Here is a 22,598-nt window from a genome sequence, read left to right as displayed (position 1 = left end):
TCTAACAGCGGACTTCAGTCTTTTTGAAAACGACTGAGTAGTACGACGACGGCACAACAAAGCAAGAGGCTGAGGTAGGGAACGTCTTCATGGTCCATCTTGGCCAAAGCATTTTATCTTGTGCCAAATCTATTTTGTTCCCAAATTCTCTGCTGTAGTTGAATTCTGTGCCAAAGACGGATCTTCAAAGCCTCATTAGCCAGCCTACCGCTCGGCTCTTGAGAAGCTCCAAATAATGGGATCATCTCTGACAAAGTCTTGAGGGTTGATCGGCCCTTTCTCCCACTTCACAAACACAGGCTCAAGTGTGTGCAGCTGTGTATGATACCCCTTCAGTATTTCTGTTTACTTTAATAATCACAGGAGACAATGGGTCCTAATGTACGTCTTTGTTTCTCTGCCAGCACCTACACAAATGTCTGAACAACACTGTTTGCAGGAAAAACACAGAATTCATTATGAGAACACAAAAAACCCCAAACATTAGATTACCATGAGAATACTGGAGGTCCTAATGGGCCTGAATACAGCAAACAATGATACAAGGGTTCCTTTAATTTAATTATTTACTTTTATTACCGCTCAAGATTCCATTAGCGCTTTCGAGATCATGCTAATTGGCAGCGTGTGCCAGTGGGTGCATAGATATCTGAAGGGTTTGTTGGCAGGTTTTTGTCTCGTCTTCAAAATTTGGCCAAATCTGTGAATTTCCAATTGGACTGCTCAATAAGATGTGGGTTTTAAGTCTTTGTGTCCATTCAGATGAAAGATGGCCCATTAGAAATTGGCAGCTAACTGTTTGTTTTCATTAAGCCACATCAGAGAGATAATTTACCTAAATTATTCTGTTATTTTTTCTGTCTTTTTCATAGCTAATTATATCAGTGTCATTAAATGAAGAAATGTATTTTAGTCCAATTGAAAACATGTGTTTGAGTTTAAGGTGGTAATAATGTTAGCAATGAAAACCAAACTAAAGCAAAGTAACCCTTTCAAACACCCAAGTTGCTCAATAACAAAAACAAACTACCTGACTGAGGGAACAATCTGAGAACAGCTAAATGTCAGGTTTTTAAAAAGGAGATGTTTTTTTATATTTTCAGAGACTGAATGAAGGAATGAGAAGATAGGAGGCAATAATGGAGACAGATGTTTAGAGAGTAAAGATGCAAAGTAAAGATGATTCAAGATGGAGCAAGCAGACAGTCAGGTAACAGAGAGGCATGCAGGCTACTCTGAGAGGTCACAGAAGACATAATCCCACATCCAAGCATATTCAAAACACAAGACTGGAACTTGGTGCAAAATGAGTGGGATTAACACTATAAAATAACTATATTAATTTTATAATGATTATGGGGTGTTTTACATTAGAAACGTTTGTGGACAGCAGTAAACATTTGAAATACTTTTAGATATGCATATTTAGTCTTTATGATAGAGAACAGAAAGTGCATTTTTTTTCATGTTTACAAAAAAAAAAAGTCAAGCCAGGCTGCAACCCCCTCAAAGATGAACAATGAAGAGGGAATCAGATGGCTTTGACCACACTGCCTGTGCTGCCTGGAGAAGGTCCAGAGAGAAATGCGATGATGAAGCATATCACATCTCTGAAAACTACTTTAACTCCCCAGAAAGTGATACTGACAGTGATGGTTTTGACATGTCCATAACACTGGATCTTATATGGAAGCCAGGCAAAAGTTGCTGGTGATCGAAGTCAATGAAGCAGGGGTGAAGATAAGAATAAATAAATTGTATATTACCTGAAACAGTAGGTTAGTTTCAAAGTCTTGTCCTGTGTCACGATGACCCAGGACTTAAGGTATCGAGCTGTTTACACGACTCAGTAAAGAGGTGCAGGTGAGATGGTGTGCTGTGTCAGTGCCTCTGCTGAGGTTACCACTGACACCATGTGACACACACATCGCACTGATATCACACCTTGAGACAATCAACACACCCTTAATAATCCTGTCCCGCAGGGCCTGCATAAGTAAAGCTGCACATGCATATTCATAAGCGTCCTGTTTCCTTTGCAGGCCATCTCATTCAAAGCTCACCAATGTGGCGAAACAACTAGCTTGCATCTGGCCCTATTCTTTTCCTCCTCTCGCTCTTTTGATATGGATGCCAGCTCTCTTTTTCTTCCTCCTCTTGTCCTGTTGTCATACCAGAAGATTATTTTTGGATGGAGAGAATGAGGCAGAGGACCCCATGGCCCAGTGGCGGACACAGCTGGCAGCGCTCAGGTGGGTGCAGCTGGTTGGTGTCAGTGGTTCAAGTATTCACACTGGACAAAACTGGGTTGAGCAAAGAACTATAGTGGAGGGGGAGTCACTGAGGTCATAGGAAGCTACTGTTAGCCTACACCTGTCAGTCAATTCAATTGGGTGTGTGATGTCAGTTCCTCTTCTTTGTTAGTATGTTTAAATTAAAATGTATAATTGTGCCGTTGTGAGATTTGTATGGCAAAAATAGAGGACCTACTGAATTTGCAAAGTCATGTTTCCAGCATAAAAAGAACAGAATGAAATAGACTCCATTAACTTATATTTAAAGATATCTCCTCTGTTATCTCTGATCCTCTTCTTAGTGCTGTTGTACATCTCCATATCTATGACAGCTCAGCAAAGTGACTGCAACAAAGAGAAGCTGGGCATTAAATTCATGTCTGACTGATTCAGCACAATTTTCCGAAAACTGTTTATAGCTGATTTGCAGCTGCGCGTGTGCGGGTGTAACCCAGGCAAATTAATGTGAAACAATCTGTATGGTTGGACACCAACAAGAGTAAGTAGGAGAGCGTGTTCCCACTTTAATATGGATGATTTAAAGGGTCAGCTTTAAAACATTTTGGTCCACCCACAAACCACTGTTTACTTTCCTTGTTGCATAACTAGCTTCTTTATAAATGCACTGATATTTATGTTTCTTTTTGACAAAAAATAAATACCACCAGTTACAGACTAACCTGTAACGTATTGTGGCTGTGCAGTTTTTGTCAAACTTCTTGATTAACCACTCGAGCTGTCGCCGATCCAGAGGTATATTAGCTGCCTGCACGTACAACATCGTTTTCTCCAATGAGTCAGTGAATATCCTAGTACCTCAGCCTAGTAAAGTAACTATATAATAATACGTTTGTTAAATTTGTTAAATAAATTATTTAATGTACGACATGTTCTGTGCAGTGTGAGAAGCCTGACCTTCACGGCCTTTCTGAAGTCAGATGTGGAAACCTTCATGGTTCCTTCTTTATCCAAAGCCTGGAAGAAATCCATGACGCTCTCACTTCGCTCTTCAAAGTATTTCTGTGAGAGAATCCAGATTGTTTACAAGTGTAGGACACACCAATTTTGTTTTTAAATAAAATATGAGCATATAGGTTTAAGATTTTGCTAAGATCCCAGTCATAGACTCAACTCTCACCAGACTGACCTGAAAGATCTGGATGGCAGCCAAGTTCCTGGTGACGGAGCTCATGACACTGTACTGAACATCCAGAGCAGGACGCCTCTGGCGGGCTTCTTCCAACAGCTCCACAAATTCCTCACGCACAAACACTGTCTGCACCCAGTCAGATGTAATCATCACGTAGTCACACAGACAAGACTCATATTTCTACTTAAGATCATACGCTAAAGTGAAAATGTTTTTGCTGTGCTTACAGAAATGTTGATCTCCTCTACCGCTGATCTCTTGTTGTTTTTAACTGTCTTGAGCAGCCTCAGAGCTCCGACGTTCGTCACAGTGTTATAAGAGAGCTAAACGAAACATACACACACCAAACCTTATATCTAACATAATTTAATCTACAGAGTGCAATACATTTTGAATCACTATGGTGATGATGATCAAACACGACATAAAATGCCAGTACCGCAGCATTCGCCTTCTGCTGCACTCACCTTGAGGACCCTCAGGGTACTGTTGCTGGCCAGGCCCTGGCAGAACAGCATCACAGCCTGATCGTTTATGTGGTTACCGCTGAGGTCCAGCAGCTCCAGCGTGTTGTTTTGTTTCAGCGCTTGACCCAGTGACTCTGCCTCCATGTGGCCAAAACCATTCCACGCCAGCTGGAGCTGCTTCAGAGTCGAGTTCACCTGGGGAAAGGAGAGTGTGAGCGACACACAACTATGATAGGAAACTGTTAAACATACAATGCTTGAGTATGTTATATTGGTCACCTTCAGCCCAGTGCTCAAAGCCACTCCACCACGCCCACAAAGGCGATTCCAGCTCAGATTTAGGACTTCAATCCCCAAATTTGAGGCTTTGAGAAAGGGGAAACAAATTTTACAAGGTCACAATCTATTTTAAACTTGAATTCACAAATTTCATGTGAGGTCTGTGTATACAGTACACAGTACATATCTTGGGTGTTATTTTTGACTAGTGTACCAAAAAATCAATTTAAAGACAATTTCACAAGTTTGAAACTGAAGAAAAAAGAAATCCTTTTTAAAATCTGATGTGCTACAGTCAGTAGCGCATGAGCAAAGTCATTCTGAGATATCCACTGCTAACAACATCTACCCAGAGGCTTCAAGCTCGGAAGCCGTTGGCACAATAGTGTCCACAAATTGTTTAATTCTCTTTTTAAAAACATTTGTAGAAAAAAAAATATGCACAATAGTTGTAGCAAACGTTTTCATTGAAGTTTTTTTCTCACAGAAAAAGATTGGACTTTAACTTCTGTAATGTGTGTGTTTTGTTGGCGTTAGCCCCAAATGCATAAGATGATTTTTAAAATTTATTCAGTCTAATGATCTGGCATCAGTAAATTCTCCCAACACGGTCAGAAATGAAGCGCTGTACCTATCATCTGACCCAGGTGTTCTCCTGCTGCATCGCCAAACTTGTTGTGGCTGAGGTCCACCTCTTTGAGAACAAAATCATCCTGAAAAATAGAAAATGCGTCAGACTGAAGCAAACTCAGATGTTACTTGAGTCGTGTGTTAGGACATAGCCGTGAGAAAAGAAGAAGAAGAAAAAACTGTCACAGCATTTTAACAGTAAACACTTTGCACTAACCCTTAAAGCATCAGCCAAGTGTTTACTAGCAGAATCATCAAAATCATTTCCTGAGGGAGGAAGGGGAAAATCATAATTACTTTATACTTCCACATTATTGTAATGACGCAGAGGTGCACATGAAAAATAACTTGAGAGGTGAAAGATGTAGTTGATCACCAGAGAGTTTCATGGATGTGAGGTAGCAACTGTTTGCTAGCAATCTGGAGACGATGTCCGCACCTTCGAGGCGCAGCTGGTTGTTGGAAAGATTCTGAAAGTGAACACATTTAGACAATTTTGAGACAAAAAGAGTATATTCTATATTATTTTTAAAAGGTACTGTTGCACGTCTGAACAGATTAGCTCTGCGCTGTACTACTACTAAACACCAGGGAGATTTTTCAAACTGATGTATTCAGCATAATGGTTTCAGAATAATCACTAGACTCCGTATGGTGATGTTTGTTTGAAGCATTTCCATCACACAGCGTGTCCCTTCTGCTCTTAGCGCATTGTCCTCCAGCTCGAGGTTGGTGACGACAGTGTCATTCTAAAATATGACAGATGAGAAATAAATGAATACCAGAAAATCCTGATCACTGGTCACATTTCTCTTCATCTTTTGCTCTGTCTATAATTAAAAAAATCCACTTATTATAGAATCAAGATCTCATGTTATCATGACAATGGTATCTTGCCTCAACCCCATCTATATCCACGGCCTACTACTACTGATAGTTGTTGAATTTCTACTTTGAATAACTCAATGAATGGATTTAAAGGTGCCTACCTGCAGAGCTATGGCCAGAGCTTTAGCCCCCAGAGGTCCCAAACCATAGTGGTTCAGGTTGATATTGGCTTCACTCAAGTCACCAAGGAAACAGGAAACAGGATTGGTCCCTGTCTTCCGACACAGCTGCAGGTACAGCTCAGCACGAGACGAACTCTGTCTCTGGCCGGTGGCATCTAAAACAAAGTGGGACAAAACAAAAGAAAAAGGGGGGATTCAAAGGCAATGCATTTATTATTACTGAACTGCTCTGGTGACTGTAACCCACTGTCTGTTTCCAGATCAGTGTCCCACTCATCCACGCTGTTATCCTTCTGATCTGAGTTTCTTGTGGGCAGGACTGATTGATCAGTGGGTTTCTGATCCACCTCTTGCTGTCCGTCACTGAGATCTACACCGTCCTCCTCACGTTGATCCATCACACCGCAAGACCTCGAGGATTTCACCTGTGAAGGGGGCACGTGAGCTTAACTGAAGTTCAGTTTTCTGTAGCAGTCATAGTGAGTCAAAACAGTTCAGAAATACCAGTGTTGAAAAGTACCATTCACTTAAGTACTGCACTTACGTACATTTTTGAGGAACGTGTACTTTACTTGAATAATTCCATTTTCTGCTCTGTACTTATACCTCACTACATTTTGACAGCAAATAGTTTCTTTTTTATTTCACTACCCTTATTGAATCATTTCAGTTACTAACTAGTTAATCTGCAAATTCAGATTAACAATAAAAATATAATCAACAAATAAATGGTGATGTAATGTATATATTAAGATAAAACTTTATTGACATGCTACCCAGCAGCATATATAAAGCAGGCATAATTCAAATCAGCCCAACCTTTACATTTAGGTGACACATTAATGCTTCAATTATATAACATAACATAAGAAGTACTTTTACTTTTGGTACTTTAAGGGTGATTTATGCTCACACTTTTATATTTTAAAAATATAGAAGTAAAAAGTAAAACGTTTAATGCTGAATCTTTACTTGTAAGAATATACTTTTACAATTTGGTGTTGGTACCATATGTAGTATGAAACTGAGTTACAAACGGGCGTCTTGGCTGACACAGAAAAAGCTGAACCCCGATGCAGAGTCAGAAAGGGCAGACAGGCCGAGATCCAAGAAACAATAATCTTTATTTTTAATCAAAAACAAAAGCAGGCTCGCACTTACTGTGACTTGAGATCTAAGAGAAACTATAGCAAAAACTCCTGGCTAAACATGGCATGGCAAGACAAAGATCTCCTGGCATAAACTGAAGACATTCAAAAACGCTCTGACAAAAGGTGGCTGGGAAGACGAGGACCAAAGAGACACGACAACGAGACACAGGTGACACACATCAGGAGGGACAAAGCAATCAGGAAAACGAAAAGCAAAGCTACATGAAAACAGGACACACAGGGGAAGAGACGCTTTCAAAATAAAACAGGACATGACAAAAACCTTGAACATAAAACATGGAAACACATGACAAGACAAACATGAAACATGGCACATGGACTGAAATCAAAAGACAAAGCATAACAAAAACCACCAGGCATGACAGTAGCTTTTAACATGGGTTTTTTGAATCCCAGCTGAAAGTTGAAAAACTGCTGTTTCTAGCTAGCATTAATTAGCATGTCTATAAATAGGCGACGGTTAGAACAGACCAACGTCCCCAAGGACGAAAGCTTTCATAAATAAATAATATGGTCCAGTATTTAAAATAAGTCATTAATTTTCCTGATTAACATGCCACGTAAAATATCACTTACTGTTCAGAGTGGAGACAACAGTAGTATACCTGAGTGTAAGGTGTTAAAAATGTGAACCTTTAATGGAAATCAACGGTCGTTGCTCGAGAAAAAGAAAAATCCTTTTGATGAAAGCCGACCAAAATAATAAAGGGAAAAGGAAAGAAAGCGAAATATACAGAAAATAAATGTATTAATGTTTGTCTTGGCTGCATATCCACCAGTATTTAGTTTCAACATGATCTCGTTAGACTGATTTATTCGGTCTCAGGCAGATCTTGCAGTTCACAAAAAATCCACTAGATGGAGCTGTTCACCGCAGTCTGTGTCGAGACATACATACTTTCTGTTGTACAGCACAGTACAAGACAGGATATGTTCATTTATTTGTAAAGTTGTTAGATGAAGAACATCGTGGCAGAAGTCTTGCAACTATGTGACATCTTTTTTAATGTTAGTTCAGTGCTTTTTGTCACTCATGCAAGCAAGTTGAGGGAGGAAACATGTTTGATGATGTATCGTTGGCATGCTATTAAAGGAATATATTAATTAGAAGACTATCACTGGTATCCAAAAAGAATGCAATGTTCCCTTTTCCATCCAAGTGTTAAGTCTGAGTGTGAGAAAATAATATTTTAAGCACAACTCATATCTAAGGTCACCAAATAAAATAAATATAAATCAGTGTGGTGAAGATGAGGTTCTGTTGTTCCTCCTTCAACAACAGCGCGACTGGTCTTATAAATACATCAAATTATTACGATTACATTTGTTTTATAATAATAATTATTACTATTACTATTAACAAAAACTTAAAACAATACTAAAGAGTGTTCTTTACCGAAGTAAAAACAAAGATTAAGACACAGAAGGTGGTGAAGAAAGTGAAGTGATAATTAATTCAAATTATTATTGCTATTGTAACAGTCATATCAAGGAGAGGCCTTTCTTTGCTTTAAAGAAAGTGATAAAATCCTGGGATAAATTCAAAAATTTTACAAACCAGTGAAGGGTAGCGAGAACTGCAGTGTTTCGTGGTCATGTTTGCAGATGGGAGATATTTCTCCTGCTGAGCCCTGAACAAAGGGAGTTGCAGTAATTAAGTATGAATGACCTTTTTGCAAATGAAAGTAAAGTCCTGACTTTGGCAATGTGCCAAAATGTGAGTCAAACAGGTTTCCAAAACATGATTGCATAACTTTTGTCACTTGACAGCTCAAGTGTCATGACTGGGAGGATCAAATACAGGGACTTAAATGTCACTGAAGAAATGTCAGTGATATTCTGCACGTCAGATGGAGTCAAACAAAACAACAAGCCATGCTCGTTCTTGTAGTTAGAAAATAAAATTTAATCTATTCAGGGTACCAGAGTCATACATAGCAAATACAGGTCCAGAAGAGACACTGAAATACTGCTCAGCTGATAAGATTTCTGCTTGTTTTCACAGCTGTTTGACAGCGCAACATGACAGACACAGACTGGAAAGATCGAAAAGACAAATCACATCAAGTGATTAACAAGCATTTCATATATGTTCATGAATACAAAGCAGTATAAAACAAGTACAACAATGGACAGTCAACAAGTCCAAAAAAAAACAAGGGTGTAAACATTTGTGTATATGTGCTTTTCATGACGCCAGCGTCACCACAAATCGGATCAACCGGTAACTGCCATTGTCGAGGCAGTTTATAGAAATCAACATTAAAACAAACCAAAAAAAAAAAAAAAAACCTCTACTCTGTCTGGTGTACTTGTATCGAGTATTGTATACTAAAAACTCTACACCTGTATATTTCAGCTAGAATACAAAGGAAAACTGCAGAACATTAAGCCTTTGTGGGCCTCTGCATCAAATCAATGCCACACATTCTACTCAGGGCTGTTGTAACAGAGCACCATATTGATATTAGTGTGTTTCCTCAGCGTTGTTTCCAGTCGTACTCTACTGATTCCATTGGTCCCTTTACGTAGAGATGGTTGAAGTAACAACTAGGCACAGTGGGTGTCAACAACAACACTTAATGCAGAGATGAAACTGGGTATCTCCAGTCTTCCAATGGACAGAGCCAGCTCGTGTAGCAGTACTAAGGAAGCCATACAACCTCAGCTCTTTGGGCAGAGTCTCCAAAAGTCTTCAGCTTGGAGCTCAAGTGCTTGTTTAGAAATGTATTGCCAGTTATGTTTTCATTTTAATGGCTGCCACGGTGGTGTTAGTCTGGGATTCAGGGACTTCCTGTCCCTGATTTCCTGGTTTCACTTGTCGTCAGCGGACAGCTGCTCCAGCAGTGGGTTGGCCTCGCTCTCTGGCGTTTTGACGCTGTCAGTCCTCACGATGCAGGTGGGCCGGTGGAGATTGAGCATCACCATTAGCTGCTGCCTCTCCATACGGAGCTCCTCAATCTGGGCCTTGAGCTCGGAGTTCACCATCTCCAGACGCTCCGATTCCTGGACAGAGGCGTCAAATTGTTAGATGCAGCTGGACAAAATGTTAATCATAAACCCCTCACTTTTTAATCACTTGTGAAACATGATGTGGCACCCGAGACTTTTAAGTTGTTCAGGTTCAGTGTGGCTTGTATTGTCCTGGTCATGGTATCTCTCACTTGGGCTGAACCAAGTGAGAGATATCACGGTTAACTGAAGTCAGGTTATTCTTGGCTACCAAACTGAGCTGCTCCCTTCTGCTTATTAGTATGCAGTGCTGCGTCATGAACTCACCCTTTGAAGGAAGTCGGTCCGTTCCTTCTTTTTGTTTCGGCATCGCGCCGCTGCTACTTTGTTTTTCTCTCGTCTCCGTTTCCTCCTTTCCTCATCTTCATCCATCTGCAGACACAATGTATTGTTATTATGAGGCATTACAGGCATTACATGACTGACTGAAATAATCTGATAATTGCTCTCTAAATTACATTAACCTGTGACCAATAGTGGTGAGCAGTTTTAGGCACTAGAGGGGGCAAAATTCCACTGACAAAATTAATCAGCTTACCATGGCCACATACTGTACACGCATGCTTATCGTCTTAATATATTTATTCACATAGTAATAATGTCATTGTTTAACCCTAAAAATGACATGCTCCCAAAACCAGCTCAGAAAACTACTGACAACAATATTTTACTGAGAGATCACTTTTACTTTTGACTTTGTATTTTATAAATACAAAGTCTGCTGTCAGAACGTTTAAATTTAATCAATTTTAATAACACCTTATGATATCAGTTCATTCAAGTCATTACAACCAACTCACTTTCTTATTTTTCACATTACTTCAGCCTATTAATATAATTCAGAATGGCATGCATGTGATACAGAACATTTTGGTTCTGTACTGACAAACGCTAAAACTGATGTCATTTTCCAAAAAAATAATAAAACCTGCCTTGATAAATGGCTTGGAATCATCCCAACTTTCATATCTTCCTTCTTGTTTTTACGCTCTGACGTATGTCTTTAAAACACCCAACTTCTGCAGTATTTCCTCTTTTCCCTCTCTCCCTCTCCCTCTCCCTCTCTCTCTCTCTCTCTCTCTTTCTTCCTCTTCCTGCCCACCTCTGTCTTAATGGCCAGCGGTCTCTTCCCCAGCCTCCCCAGGAAATGCAGTGGGGACAGCATGGTGCCCAGCTGACGGAAGTCAGCCAGCTTCAGTTGATCAGTGAGAGTGGTGGCCGAGATGCCCGCCAGCGGGCCCAGACTGGGCAGGGAGCCTGCCGCCAGCGAAGGGTCAGGTATCTGTCCCGGCATCATGTCCGACCCGGCCGCCACCGCCGCTACGGAGAGAGAGAGAGAGAGAAAAAAAAGAGGAAGAGAAGGAACCATTATGACGATGATCAAGCCTGACAATGACAACTTAAAGGTACATTTTTAGTGCTAACAGTAGAACGCAAAGCACCTACATTCTCAGTTTAATGCACATAACCTAAACATCAACATGACAACACAAATGAAATCGTTTTATTAAAAAACAGGTGTATGACCTACATATAAATAAATAAATAAAAGAAATGTTAAATTTACATGAACTTTAACATTTTAAAAGCATGTCATAGTTTGAGATGTGCTTGTGATTGAGGGCTATCATTCCATACAGATCATTCAAACCTTTCGTCCATTATCATACTGCATCCATCTGACAGTCTGTTTTATCTTCATTATGATCTCCTAGTATTGGTATTCTATCCACAAAAATTCCAACTGACTGTCTTCTGTGCTGTCATCAAACATCTTTCTAACTATGGGTTGCTGTTTCCAAGAAGGCATTCAAACGTTGACAGCTTTGACAGCTGTGTTATCTTCTTAGTCAGCAGCCGGTGAAAAAACAAACTTCACACTGTCAGCAGCTAAACACTCATCTCTGTAGTTTCACATGCAAAGGGAAGCCATGAAACCCTTCGTTATGATCTCATAAACTGAGGACTATCTGCTACACTTATGCTTCTCCTAACTTACAGAGTGGTTTTTGACTTGAATGCTCATTTGGTTTTCGTAAAGAGGACTCAAAGGATATCAAAAGCATTCTTGTCAAAACAGAGCGGGTAACACTCATGCGTTCCACCGCCATCCTCTTTCAACAATTTGGGGTAGTTTAGAGGGGTTGACCACAGCACTTTTTAATGTAATCAAGGAAGAATGAAGGACAGAAAGGAGAAAAAGGAGAAGTTGCACAGGCCTAAAGGAAGTGGCTGGAGAATTAAGACGTCTCTCTAATTACTGAAAGACCAAGAGTTGGAAAACTTCTGATGGCCAAATAAAAAACAAATGTTGCAGATGGGAACAGTGTAACATGAGCCGACGGTACCCTGCCCATCTCTGCAATCTCTGAGGAGAGAGGCAAAGTGAGACCAGTGAACTTCAGAAAACTCTGACAAGAAACTGTTCCTCTTACTGTTCAGTATTTATGTAGAAAAATAAATAATAATTAAAATATAAAACACTCTGTTGGTAGAAGGCAAATAGTCAGCTGCCATCTCACATTTTCTGCTGATGAAATGTCACACCGACTAGAAAGAGGATCGATGTATGGATCAAATTGGTTTTTGGCAACCCCCCCACCAGCACCACCACCCCTGCATGATTGATACAACTGATGCTTCAATAACTTTGGCGCACTGACAAAATTTCAGCCAGGATTACTGGCTAAACCGAGAGCTACGAGGAGTTTTTAAAAAGACTGATGATATCAGTATGACTACTGCATTTAGAGCTTAATCCACATTTGCCTCCGGACTATTTTGCAGAAGCTGAGCCTCTACAGGTCGGGGACGAACTGAACAAAGCCCCTCTCATATGCAACCAACAAAGACATGCATTGTGAGGTGCTGCGGAAACAGCTGACTTTGCTGATGGGTGACTCGCTGCCAGGCTGACTTTACTGTAAGTTAAACCAAGTTTTTCTTTCTTTTCTACTTTTTTTTTTTTTTTTTTTTACAGGGTGAAAGACTTGCTCTATTACAAAAGCCATAGAGGAGGTAATGAAAAAAACAAGGTTATGTAACTTTATTCTGATGTACTCCACCCTGCTTATGGGCTGGTCTCAAAGTGTTTTTACAGTTGCACTGAAGTTTACTGTCGAGCATATTGTAAACTCAATCAGCTCATGCTGAGCAAGAGGAAATTAATTCTTAAGTGTAGTAGATCTGATTCGCTGCTAAATGAAACAGAGTCTGAGATATCTGTCATGTAATGCTTCAAATCTTCTTTTTCTACTGTCTCTGTGTTTAGAGATTATTGCATGCAGCATCTAAAATTCTGTAATAATTTCAGCTAACCTCCATACTTTGTTTGACCTGCTCTTTACCACCTTCAGCATGATGTATTTGCTCCAAGGACAAATAGGTGTGTGGAGCCTGTGTCCAATGAGGCATTTTATTATTTAAATCCCGACTGCACCCTCCCTTCCTCCCTCTTTCTCTCCCTCCTCTGTATGTATACTCCCATTTACACTGCACTTGGCAGCAGCCTGTTGTTTTTGCTGGAGAGGAAAAGAACACGACGGGCCTGGTAAAAATCTCTCTCAGACAAAATTCCCTCTCTCAAGCTCCCAGGAGAAGTGGAAGAATGGAAGGTGCCAAGGCCTTCCCTTTCTACAGAGAGGCTGTCTAAGAACAAGGCAAACCATATGGCTTCTGATCCAGAGGTGAACCAAAGAGATCTTAAAAAAACACAACCAGACAAAAGGTCAAATTGTTAAGCCAAGTGAGGTGCATTTATTCTGAAATCTTTAATAGGGCAGTAACCTCTGTTAGCTTACAAAGAAAAAAAAACACGTTCAAAGATTAGACCGATCAGAGTAGACTATTCAACTCCATGTTTCACATCAGATCTGAAGTGTCTACTCTATCTGTACATCTGTATGTGTTACCAAATCCATACAGAAATCCCCCCGACATGTGACTCAAGTGTATGGCGTGTTTTTTCTTGCATTGCTCACTGCCGTCAAATAACTGCGCTGGAATTCAGAAGATTCAATCCAAACTAACCCCTGGCCTGCGAGAAACAGCCACAGGAACTGAATCGCCCATTAGGAATGACTGAGCAAATTGCTTTCAGAGCCAAAATGGAGTCCAATATCCAAGTTGGCCAGACACTCAGGACCAGTGTACAAACTCAGATTAGGCTCTGTCCTGGACACACAAGAGTTTTCAATTGAAATTGACTCTAAAAAAAAATAAGTCAATTCAGAAATAATCATTTTTTATGTCTAGAAGACTGGCTCACATAAAGTACATTGTACTGCAACCCTGCTCAGTCAGACCTATTGCAAGGAAAGCCCCCCATTCCTCAGCATGGCTTGTTGAAGCATGCAGCTCAAGCCAGACCTCACCACACACACGCATACACAGAAACACACATTGAGCACATAGGCACACATGAAACTCATATTTGTCTGCATGACATCAGTACACACAAATCAAAAACCCACCAAGGTAGTTTTGCCAGAGGCCTCTAAAGCAAAGGTGAAATGAAATCTGAAGCGAGATGCCTATCAATTGCGATACATAAAAGTGAGTTACACACCATTCCAGACAATTTATTGTACTGTTATAAAATCAAACACATAACAGACTCTTGACAAGTCTCGCTTTTGAGTTACTCCGACTTTTAAGTTGAGTAGAAAGTTTCTTTTATGTTTAATCTGTTCCGTCTCTTTCAATCTGCCACACAAGCATCTTAAAATCCCCCAAATTCAACGCCCCATTGAGCCCCGGGACATGAAAACCCTAAAGAAATCTCATCTGTACAACACAGGGAAAGTTTGCTGATGCAAGTTTCACAATAATTATACCCAAAAGTATGAGTCAAAGTGATTTTTACATTTTTCAAAAGAGGGGTATTTTTCTCTTTTTTTTCTGTCAGCAGCAGCCTGCAGCCGGGGTTTAGTGGTCACTGTTTGATGATGCAACGCCGTTACTGTGCTTTTGCAGTCGAGCAGAAAAGCCAGTGCCACAGCTTTTAGGCCCACACTAGCCTCAAACAAAGACACCTACACAGCCCAGCACCGCCGCCTCTCAGGGCTAACCAGGAGGAGACGAGCTGAAGCCAAGGGTGGGGAGCGGAAATGTCATGTATTAGTTATGAAATATAGGACCGTACCCAATGCAGGCTCTGGCTTCAGCCCAAAGTCAATCTAGGTGCATGTGAGCCATTGATAGCTGGAGGTGAAGAGACTGCACGCGAGGGTTCCTATATATGTGAATGTGCACGCAATCAGCATGTTCTATATATATTTACTATACACTGGTTTCTTTGCCCACACACTCTGTCTTCAGCTTGACCAAATGTGTCCATTTCCTGAGTCATTCCTGAGAGCAATTAGCAGTGCTGAGGAATTCAGACCCTTACCAATAGCCAGCAGCACGACTGGAGGCCCTATTATCCTCATCCCCTATAGAGATGGTGAAGGAGAGGGGTGGGGTGGGGAGTTAGAGGGGCTTTAAAAAGGCAACTCATTACCTTCATATACTGTTGAGTTTTAAAAAGGAGCCCACAAACAGTTAAAGTCTACCAGCGCAGTAGTTTTGGCGACAGAGTCAAAAGCATTTGCTTGCTAATTTATCTTTGCCCGAGACACAAAGTTACATTTTTCTACTGCCAGACAACTCCACTTTAAATCACTGGATCGTGGCGCTATGGGAGAGACGTGCAAACTTTCTGAGACGTTGTAATTTGACCACCCTTTGTCAATATTCTTTATTAAAGTCTAATTTTGGACTAATAAGGCAATGCAAGGCCAACGGCATCTTGCAAAACTCTTACAAACAGCTTCTACAGCTCTAACACTGCACAAGCGCTGAAAATGAACAATGAGTGCAAAGGCTCGGGCCAAGGCACGCTCTCTCGGTCTCTGGCCAAGGTCTCAGCGATCATCATTACCGTCTGCACTCAGTCAGGCTGTGTGTTGAGTTACAGCCTTTCGCAATCCTCTGAGGAAACCAGGGAATTTGGCATCGACTTTTCTCTAGGACAGGACAGTCCAAATATACAGTATCAACATTCCTCTAACCCCTCATTATATTTTCATTGGAGGGACAAGATACAGGCGCCATAATAATGGCTGTTGTTCTAATCATGCTGCAGCCATCTATGGCTGTTAAACTCAAGGGTGATAGTGGTTGGGAGTGGAAGTGATTACCACCACAGAAAACATGATCTATTTTCATTTCAGCTTTAATTTCTTGTTTGGGCTAAACAGCTGCCAAATATAGAAAGAACCTTTCAAAATTCCTTTTTATGAAGATGACTAAACCTTCCCAAAGCAATTCAAGCAATTATGAACACTGAAACTTGCGATTCTGTCAATGATGATGAGACCCAGGGCTGCTGCAGTAATGAGCAATCTTAATTTCCCCTCACAATTACAGTTTGGATGTCTCAAAAGTGAGTGAGCTGGCGTTACAGTGCACGGAGAGGTTATCTTTCGTTCATAATGAAGTTACACAAGACAGCAAGATGTTTAACTATTGCGTTTTATTGTAGACTTCAGCCTAGGAATGAAAAATTTTCCAGGCAAATTCAAACACAAAGCACCTGCAGATTGCACAAGGCATGAGCACTACGGCTGCCTTCATTCAAACATTACGATGTGATCATTGGCTGTATTCCTGCTTGGCCTGCTTCATGCCATTCAAACAGTCACACATCTATATTCTGCGTCTGGGTGGTCCTGGTTAAATTATTATAATGTTGCTATTTTTCCCCGCATTGTAAGTCAGGATTAGACTTTGCATGGCACTGAGCTTTGGCTTGGCTCAGACATGGATTAAATGAATGAAAATACAAAATTCAGACAGAAGCCATTTCAAATGTATGGAGCTCACGTCTATAATAAATCCGGCAAAAGTTATGCGCAATCCCTCAAGATAAGATATTGGCCAACCAAGTCCAGAAAATCAGATTTAATGCTGTCTGTTGAAGCAATCACCATTATTGTGTAACATGTAGTTGTCACTTTAATGCTGCTTCATACTTTGTCCTCTGATATTTCCTCATCTGCCCCACGTCAAGCTTGCTCTGATTAAACAAGCCCCAATGTCTGCACTGTACTAGATGTTCAATCCTTTTGTTGCTCTAAAATGCTGCAAGCTTAAAGGTCAGTGCTTAGGTCAACATTTAGTGACAAGACTGTTTTTTCTGCAAACAGAGAAAACTGGCTTTCAGTTTAAAGAAATTCAGGAAATCTGGAAATCATAACTATGTAAAGACCTTTTTTGAAAAAGACCTGTGCTCTTTTCTAAAAAAAAAAAGAAAAGAAAGAAAACACTAGTTTAAATATCTCTTCTCCCAGTTACACCTCGGGACATTTGGGTGTTTGCTTCCACAGAGTACGTCCAGTCTGTCTTGACACACTGTTTTTACTAACCATGTGGAGAGGCTTGTGGGGACTACAATGTGATACTGATAATGTGATACGTACAGCAGTGAATAGCTGCACCTCAAGCATTAGTATTAGTATCATTAAGCCTAGCTGTTGCATAGTTGGCTCGCTCGCCTGCAATGCGTCTGCTGTCTATTCAGTGTACTGGGGTGCAGCTTGGCAATTCCAGCTCTCCGGAGACGCACTGGAAGGCATTTCTACTTAAAATAAACCCTGTGCGCCCACGTCCAGCCTCTCAGCCCTGTCGGCCCTGCGCTGCTTGTCGGCTCGCCAGCCCTTCCACATTAATCCACTGCAGTGTTCCATTTATGCAGAAACCATCCTACGGATGTGCCCGGGCAGGCACTGGGGCATTTCGACCCCCTGCAACACACGCTCGATCACTTAGACACACGCAAACACAGATAAAGACACTAAGGAAAAACATATATAAAGAACACACAAATAGTTTCCCCTGCATGGCATGTAGTTGCACGAGCCAGCACTGCACCAGCTGGGGAGCATGCACTCACTGTATAAGAAAACACTGAACCTATGAACTTGCAAATCACAACCCCCCCCCCCCCCCCCCCACACACACACACACACACACACATGCACATGATCCACCCCTATCCATCATATATCCCATTCCATGATTGGCCTTCGACCTTCAGGCCAACAGGAGCAGATAACTAAAGCTACCTCTGGCCCAGATAGAATTACTGTTACACAGTAAAGTGTAAATCTTTTGAAAAAGCCTGATGTGGACAAGAGGATAATATTTACTGGCTCATCACAACAACACAGGGAAAACAGAATTGCTGATCAGCAAGTAATATGCAAATTTACGTGAGGTCTACACACACACACACAAAGAGTTTAACTTGTCCAATGCAGGAAAGGTTAAACTTAGTTAGTTAAACTTAAATCGCACGTGCACTATGATGGGCCAAAGCAAAGATTAGAAATATGAGCCAGTCTGAGTACACATTCTTGGCTGTATTCACACACTGCCAAATACACTTCACACTTCATTTACATCACTTATGTTTCAAGGTGAAGTAGGAAAGTGCCAAGGAAAGTTTTTTCATTCAGTATAGCACAGGGTGATACTCGAGAGAGCATCCCTGATTAAATCAATCTAAAACAATTTTAAATGTGCAGTACTTACTCAGAGAAAACTTGTCAGTCGTCTTCTGTCAATGATGCAACTGTGTTTGGACGCTGTAGAAAGGCAATAATGTGTTCATTACAGTTCACTGCAGGAGTATGACTATTGTTATGGGAGCTGATCAACAGAAAAATTAACTCGAATGTGACAATTTTATCTTTCTGCTGTTTTTTTGTCAGTTAAAATTGAATACATTTGATGCTGATCTGTCAAAACATTTGCAAGCATTTGTAGGCACAACCTTTGGCTTTGGGAATGAACTACATAAAGATACATTACAGAAAATGGAGTTAGTGCCACACCAGGTCAAAAATTATCGTAAAAGTGAACTGAAAGCTGAAGTAAAGAATCAGGAGCACTTCAAGGATAGTGTCAATGAGCATACGAAAGTAGCTTTTGATAACTACATTAATTGATAATAAAATAATAATTAGTCGAAGCCCTAATTATTATTCCTCCATCCGTAATTACTTAACGGAAACACGGCTATCTTAGTGTCATTTCGCAAATCCTGTATTCTTCACTTATCTGTCTTTGCATGGCAAGTGCGTGTGACTTTCAATTTGTAACAACTGTTAACGTGAAAGGAGTTGGGACTAGACGAGCTAGCCGATTCTAATGTTACAACAGTCTAGACAAGTGGTATGACCGTGCAACAGTAAATAAGTTTAATGTACATGTTTCTCTAATGTGAAATTATAAAACGCTGCAGACTCCTCGGGTAGTTTGGTGCACCAGATTGGCTCAGCTAGCAGTATCTCTGAAAACCCACAGCGTGTGGTGAGTATAGCGTTACATAATTGTCTTCACCAGGCTAACAGACACTTCTCCTGTTAAGCAACACTGAAATTAAGACTCCCGAGATTAAAATACCTTCAGTCCGACACTAGCTGGTGTGTAATTTAGCTAACGGCTCCGTAAATAACGAGCTGTAAAGCGACAGTTGCTACAACAGTTGTAACAACAACGTAGTTAAAGGTCGTAGCAGCAACAATTTAATTGACTTCTGCGGTAAAAGCACGGAAAACTACTAAAGCCTCAGACTTTACAACAACTACGCGAGAATACATCTTCGCATACTGATATTAACTGACACAAATACCGCACAACAAAATCCCATAAAGCAAAAAATTCACAGCGTTGACAACGTGGTGGGTAAGGTGTAAAAAGGAATATGCAAATGTGTAAAGCGTGTACTAAAAATTAGCTGACTACTAGCGCAAAAACAAAAGAGAGGCGGATACAATAGCGACATAGCTTCACGGTTCACACACTCACTTACCTGTTGTGCGTCCAAAGTCCGCAGTAATAATGGGGCGGCGTTGTAGTTATGAATCGGATGTAGGTGTTGGGACTGGCTGGACTCGTTGCATCAGCCCGTTTAAGTACTGATCTTGTCTGTGAGGGCTCCGGAATGCGGAACTGCTGCCCCATACGTAAGCACGGATGAAAATAATGTAAGAGGAGGGCTGCAGACACACAAGGTTTGTTTGCTCCACCCCTAGCAACCAAACAACACAGACAGACTGGAGGAGAGGAAAGTTTCTGCTGAGAGACAGATAGAGAGAGATAGGTGTGGGTAAAACACACGCCTCAAGCCATTAACGAGTCAGTAAATAAAGTTATGGCTATAAACACTACGCCTCTATCATACGCTCTGTCTTAGCTGCAAGTGTTTTATTATTCGACAAAAGGCGAGGGGTGAGAAAACTGAAGCCTTGCCAGCAATAAAATGTAAAAATAAATCAGCCGAATTGGTAACTTGTTTATAACCCTACGCTCCGGTGTAAGGGTGGCCAGAGCCGAGTCTATAAAAGCGTTAATGCCAGCTAGGTGTAAGAAATCTGAATATATTTGGGGGACTTAAAGTGTGGCACTGCTCCCAGGCGTTTTGGCTTGTGACCCCTTAAATAAATCATTGTCTACTTGTGGCCCTTGCTCACAGGTTATGGTCGTAGTGTGGACATGAGGTATGAGTAGTTTGACCCAAGAGTTTGCAGGATCGCTACATTTGAAGGATTTTGCACAGAATCTGGTATTTCACAAAAATGAGAGAAAAGTGAGGAGAAATATAAACATAATTTTATGCAGTAGAAATATCTGTTTTCAATTTTCAATTTATTTATATAGCACCTTATACAATCAAAATTGTCTCTAGATGCTTTACAGAGACCCAGAGCCTGAACCCCCGAGCAAGCAGACGGTGGCAAGGAAAAACTTTTCCTTTTCCCTATCACCTTCAGTCATCTTTTAACCCCCTCAGATTTATCCTGACTCCCAGGTTGGGAACCTTTGGTGTGGAGGATTTATACTCTGACATGTTACCATGCAGCACGTGCTGTTATTTATTGTCTTTAATAGAGTCAGATTACATTTAAATCCTTCAGAACAGACTGTTTATTTAAGCAAGGGGAAGGATATGGCTGAGCGCCTGATTACGTCCAGAAAGTTTTTGACATGACTGAATAACATTTAGGCTCTCACTGAGTTTGTCAATAGCCCACGACATTTCCTGACATTGAATATAACACCTACTGTGTGGTGCCAAGTCAAATTTTTAGGGCATAAATACTTATTACATGCGCTTACTTTCCAAAGAAGAGGCGAGTCATCATTTGATGTTTTTAATAGTCAATACACCCACTGACTGGTAAGACAATTTGCTGCTTTCATTATTCTTGCAAAGTTAAAAATGAAAGCATAGAGCTGAAAAATTGTATCCTGACAACTGTTGTGACACTTTTTATTGATTTTATTGCCCCGTGTTTTTCATCCTGTGCCCCAAAGTTATCTGGCCCTCAAGGCTGAGTTCAGATTTATTCCAGGTGGAGCTATTACACATGTCTGTGAGGCTGAACGAAATGCTCAGCCTTGCTTTTCCTCACACATATTCACAGAGAGCTAAAACCTTATTTTTTCAGGTGGTAGAGGAAGTTTAATGCCTAAGTAATGCAGTAAATCTTGCAGGGTTTTCACACATGTAGCTTTAGCTGATGTGAAATCCAGTTTTATTTACTTTAAGTTCTACTTAACAAAGATGTGACTTGATTCATAACACATAATAGTTAAAACACATGCACAAAATCATGTCCTTTGTATTTCTGATGGAGGTTCCAGAAAGTTCCAGAAAAGCTAAACCTGAATGCCTCTTCCTGTTGCTTCCCTCTAGTGTGGCCAGCTGTAACTACATCCCACTGGACTGCTGGTACAACATGGAAATGTGTCTTATTGAAGCACAGTAAAGAGATATGAAGTTATACTCTTCAAGGTCTAACAACAACCCCTGGCAAAGTAATTGCTTTTCATTTTCACCCTTTAATTTTCTATTTTTTTTTTAATTTTCTATTAATGTCATTTTAATGCTGTGTACGACTAGAATGCATCATTTGGTTTTGATATAAACATCTAAATGATGCCAAAATCTTAACAAACAAGGGATTATTTTACAAATATTAATACCAAAATTACAGATGAGCCACAATCTAATTTTTTGTGAGAGGTTTTACTCAAATTGCAGCAAACAGTGTGTTTTAAATTATACTTATAATTATTACCTATAATTTTTCCACATATGAGAACAATCCATTCTCCTGAGCAACCTCTCAGGTTTTTATCATTGTTTTACATGCTGCCATCTCAAGTGTTCCACCAAGAATAAGCTGAGTTATTAGAGGCTCACCAAAATACCCTACACTGTTCCTTATTTTAGATTCCAATTTGGTTCTGCTGTGATTTATGTCTCACAACTGAGGGGAGGTGGGGGGGGTTCTGCGTCACAGTCTCCCTTAACATGGATGACAAATTTAAGAAGGGGCATTTGGGCTTTGATAAAGCAGAACTGAGCCAAAGCAACAGCCAGAAAGATTTCACAAAACAGGAGGGTCCTGGACATCTTTAGTTAGGACAATTCAGAGGTTTTCCCTCTTGCAGGTATAGACTTTCAGCTGAATTCCTCTATGCCTGTAGGAAGGCAGCCAGAGATGTCACTCAGTGCATGAACACACACA

General features: G+C 40.6%; 2 protein-coding genes across 8 annotated transcripts; both read right to left on the bottom strand.

Annotated features, from left to right (window-relative positions):
- Positions 1-374: 374 nt before the first annotated feature.
- Positions 375-8,747, bottom strand: LOC124050622 (leucine-rich repeat-containing protein 74A-like). 7 transcript variants are annotated; one of them, XM_046373344.1, is made up of 14 exons: positions 7,579-8,747; positions 6,078-6,255; positions 5,810-5,985; positions 5,462-5,569; positions 5,197-5,290; positions 5,038-5,087; positions 4,822-4,903; positions 4,191-4,276; positions 3,912-4,106; positions 3,672-3,767; positions 3,442-3,570; positions 3,210-3,314; positions 2,975-3,060; positions 375-2,639 (listed from the first exon to the last, which is right to left on the bottom strand). In XM_046373344.1, exons 2-14 carry the CDS (start codon positions 6,226-6,228, stop codon positions 2,618-2,620), a joined length of 1,380 nt encoding a protein of 459 aa, XP_046229300.1. In that variant the 5' UTR covers positions 6,229-6,255; positions 7,579-8,747; the 3' UTR covers positions 375-2,617. The 7 variants fall into 7 exon arrangements, with proteins under 7 accessions (XP_046229300.1, XP_046229302.1, XP_046229299.1 ...); XM_046373346.1 differs by having other exon boundaries at positions 7,608-8,747; XM_046373343.1 differs by lacking the exon at positions 7,579-8,747 and adding an exon at positions 6,992-7,207.
- Positions 8,748-8,887: 140 nt separating this feature from the next.
- On the bottom strand, positions 8,888-20,007 carry LOC124050624 (jun dimerization protein 2-like). Its single transcript, XM_046373353.1, has 5 exons — positions 19,874-20,007; positions 18,592-18,644; positions 11,117-11,334; positions 10,282-10,386; positions 8,888-10,008 (listed from the first exon to the last, which is right to left on the bottom strand). Exons 3-5 carry the CDS (start codon positions 11,309-11,311, stop codon positions 9,817-9,819), a joined length of 492 nt encoding a protein of 163 aa, XP_046229309.1. The 5' UTR covers positions 11,312-11,334; positions 18,592-18,644; positions 19,874-20,007; the 3' UTR covers positions 8,888-9,816.
- Positions 20,008-22,598: the final 2,591 nt, after the last annotated feature.

The sequence above is a fragment of the Scatophagus argus genome, chromosome 19, assembly GCF_020382885.2.
Source record: "Scatophagus argus isolate fScaArg1 chromosome 19, fScaArg1.pri, whole genome shotgun sequence".
NCBI classification, from domain to species: Eukaryota; Metazoa; Chordata; class Actinopteri; family Scatophagidae; genus Scatophagus; species Scatophagus argus.
This window is presented reverse-complemented; position numbering and strand designations above follow the sequence as displayed.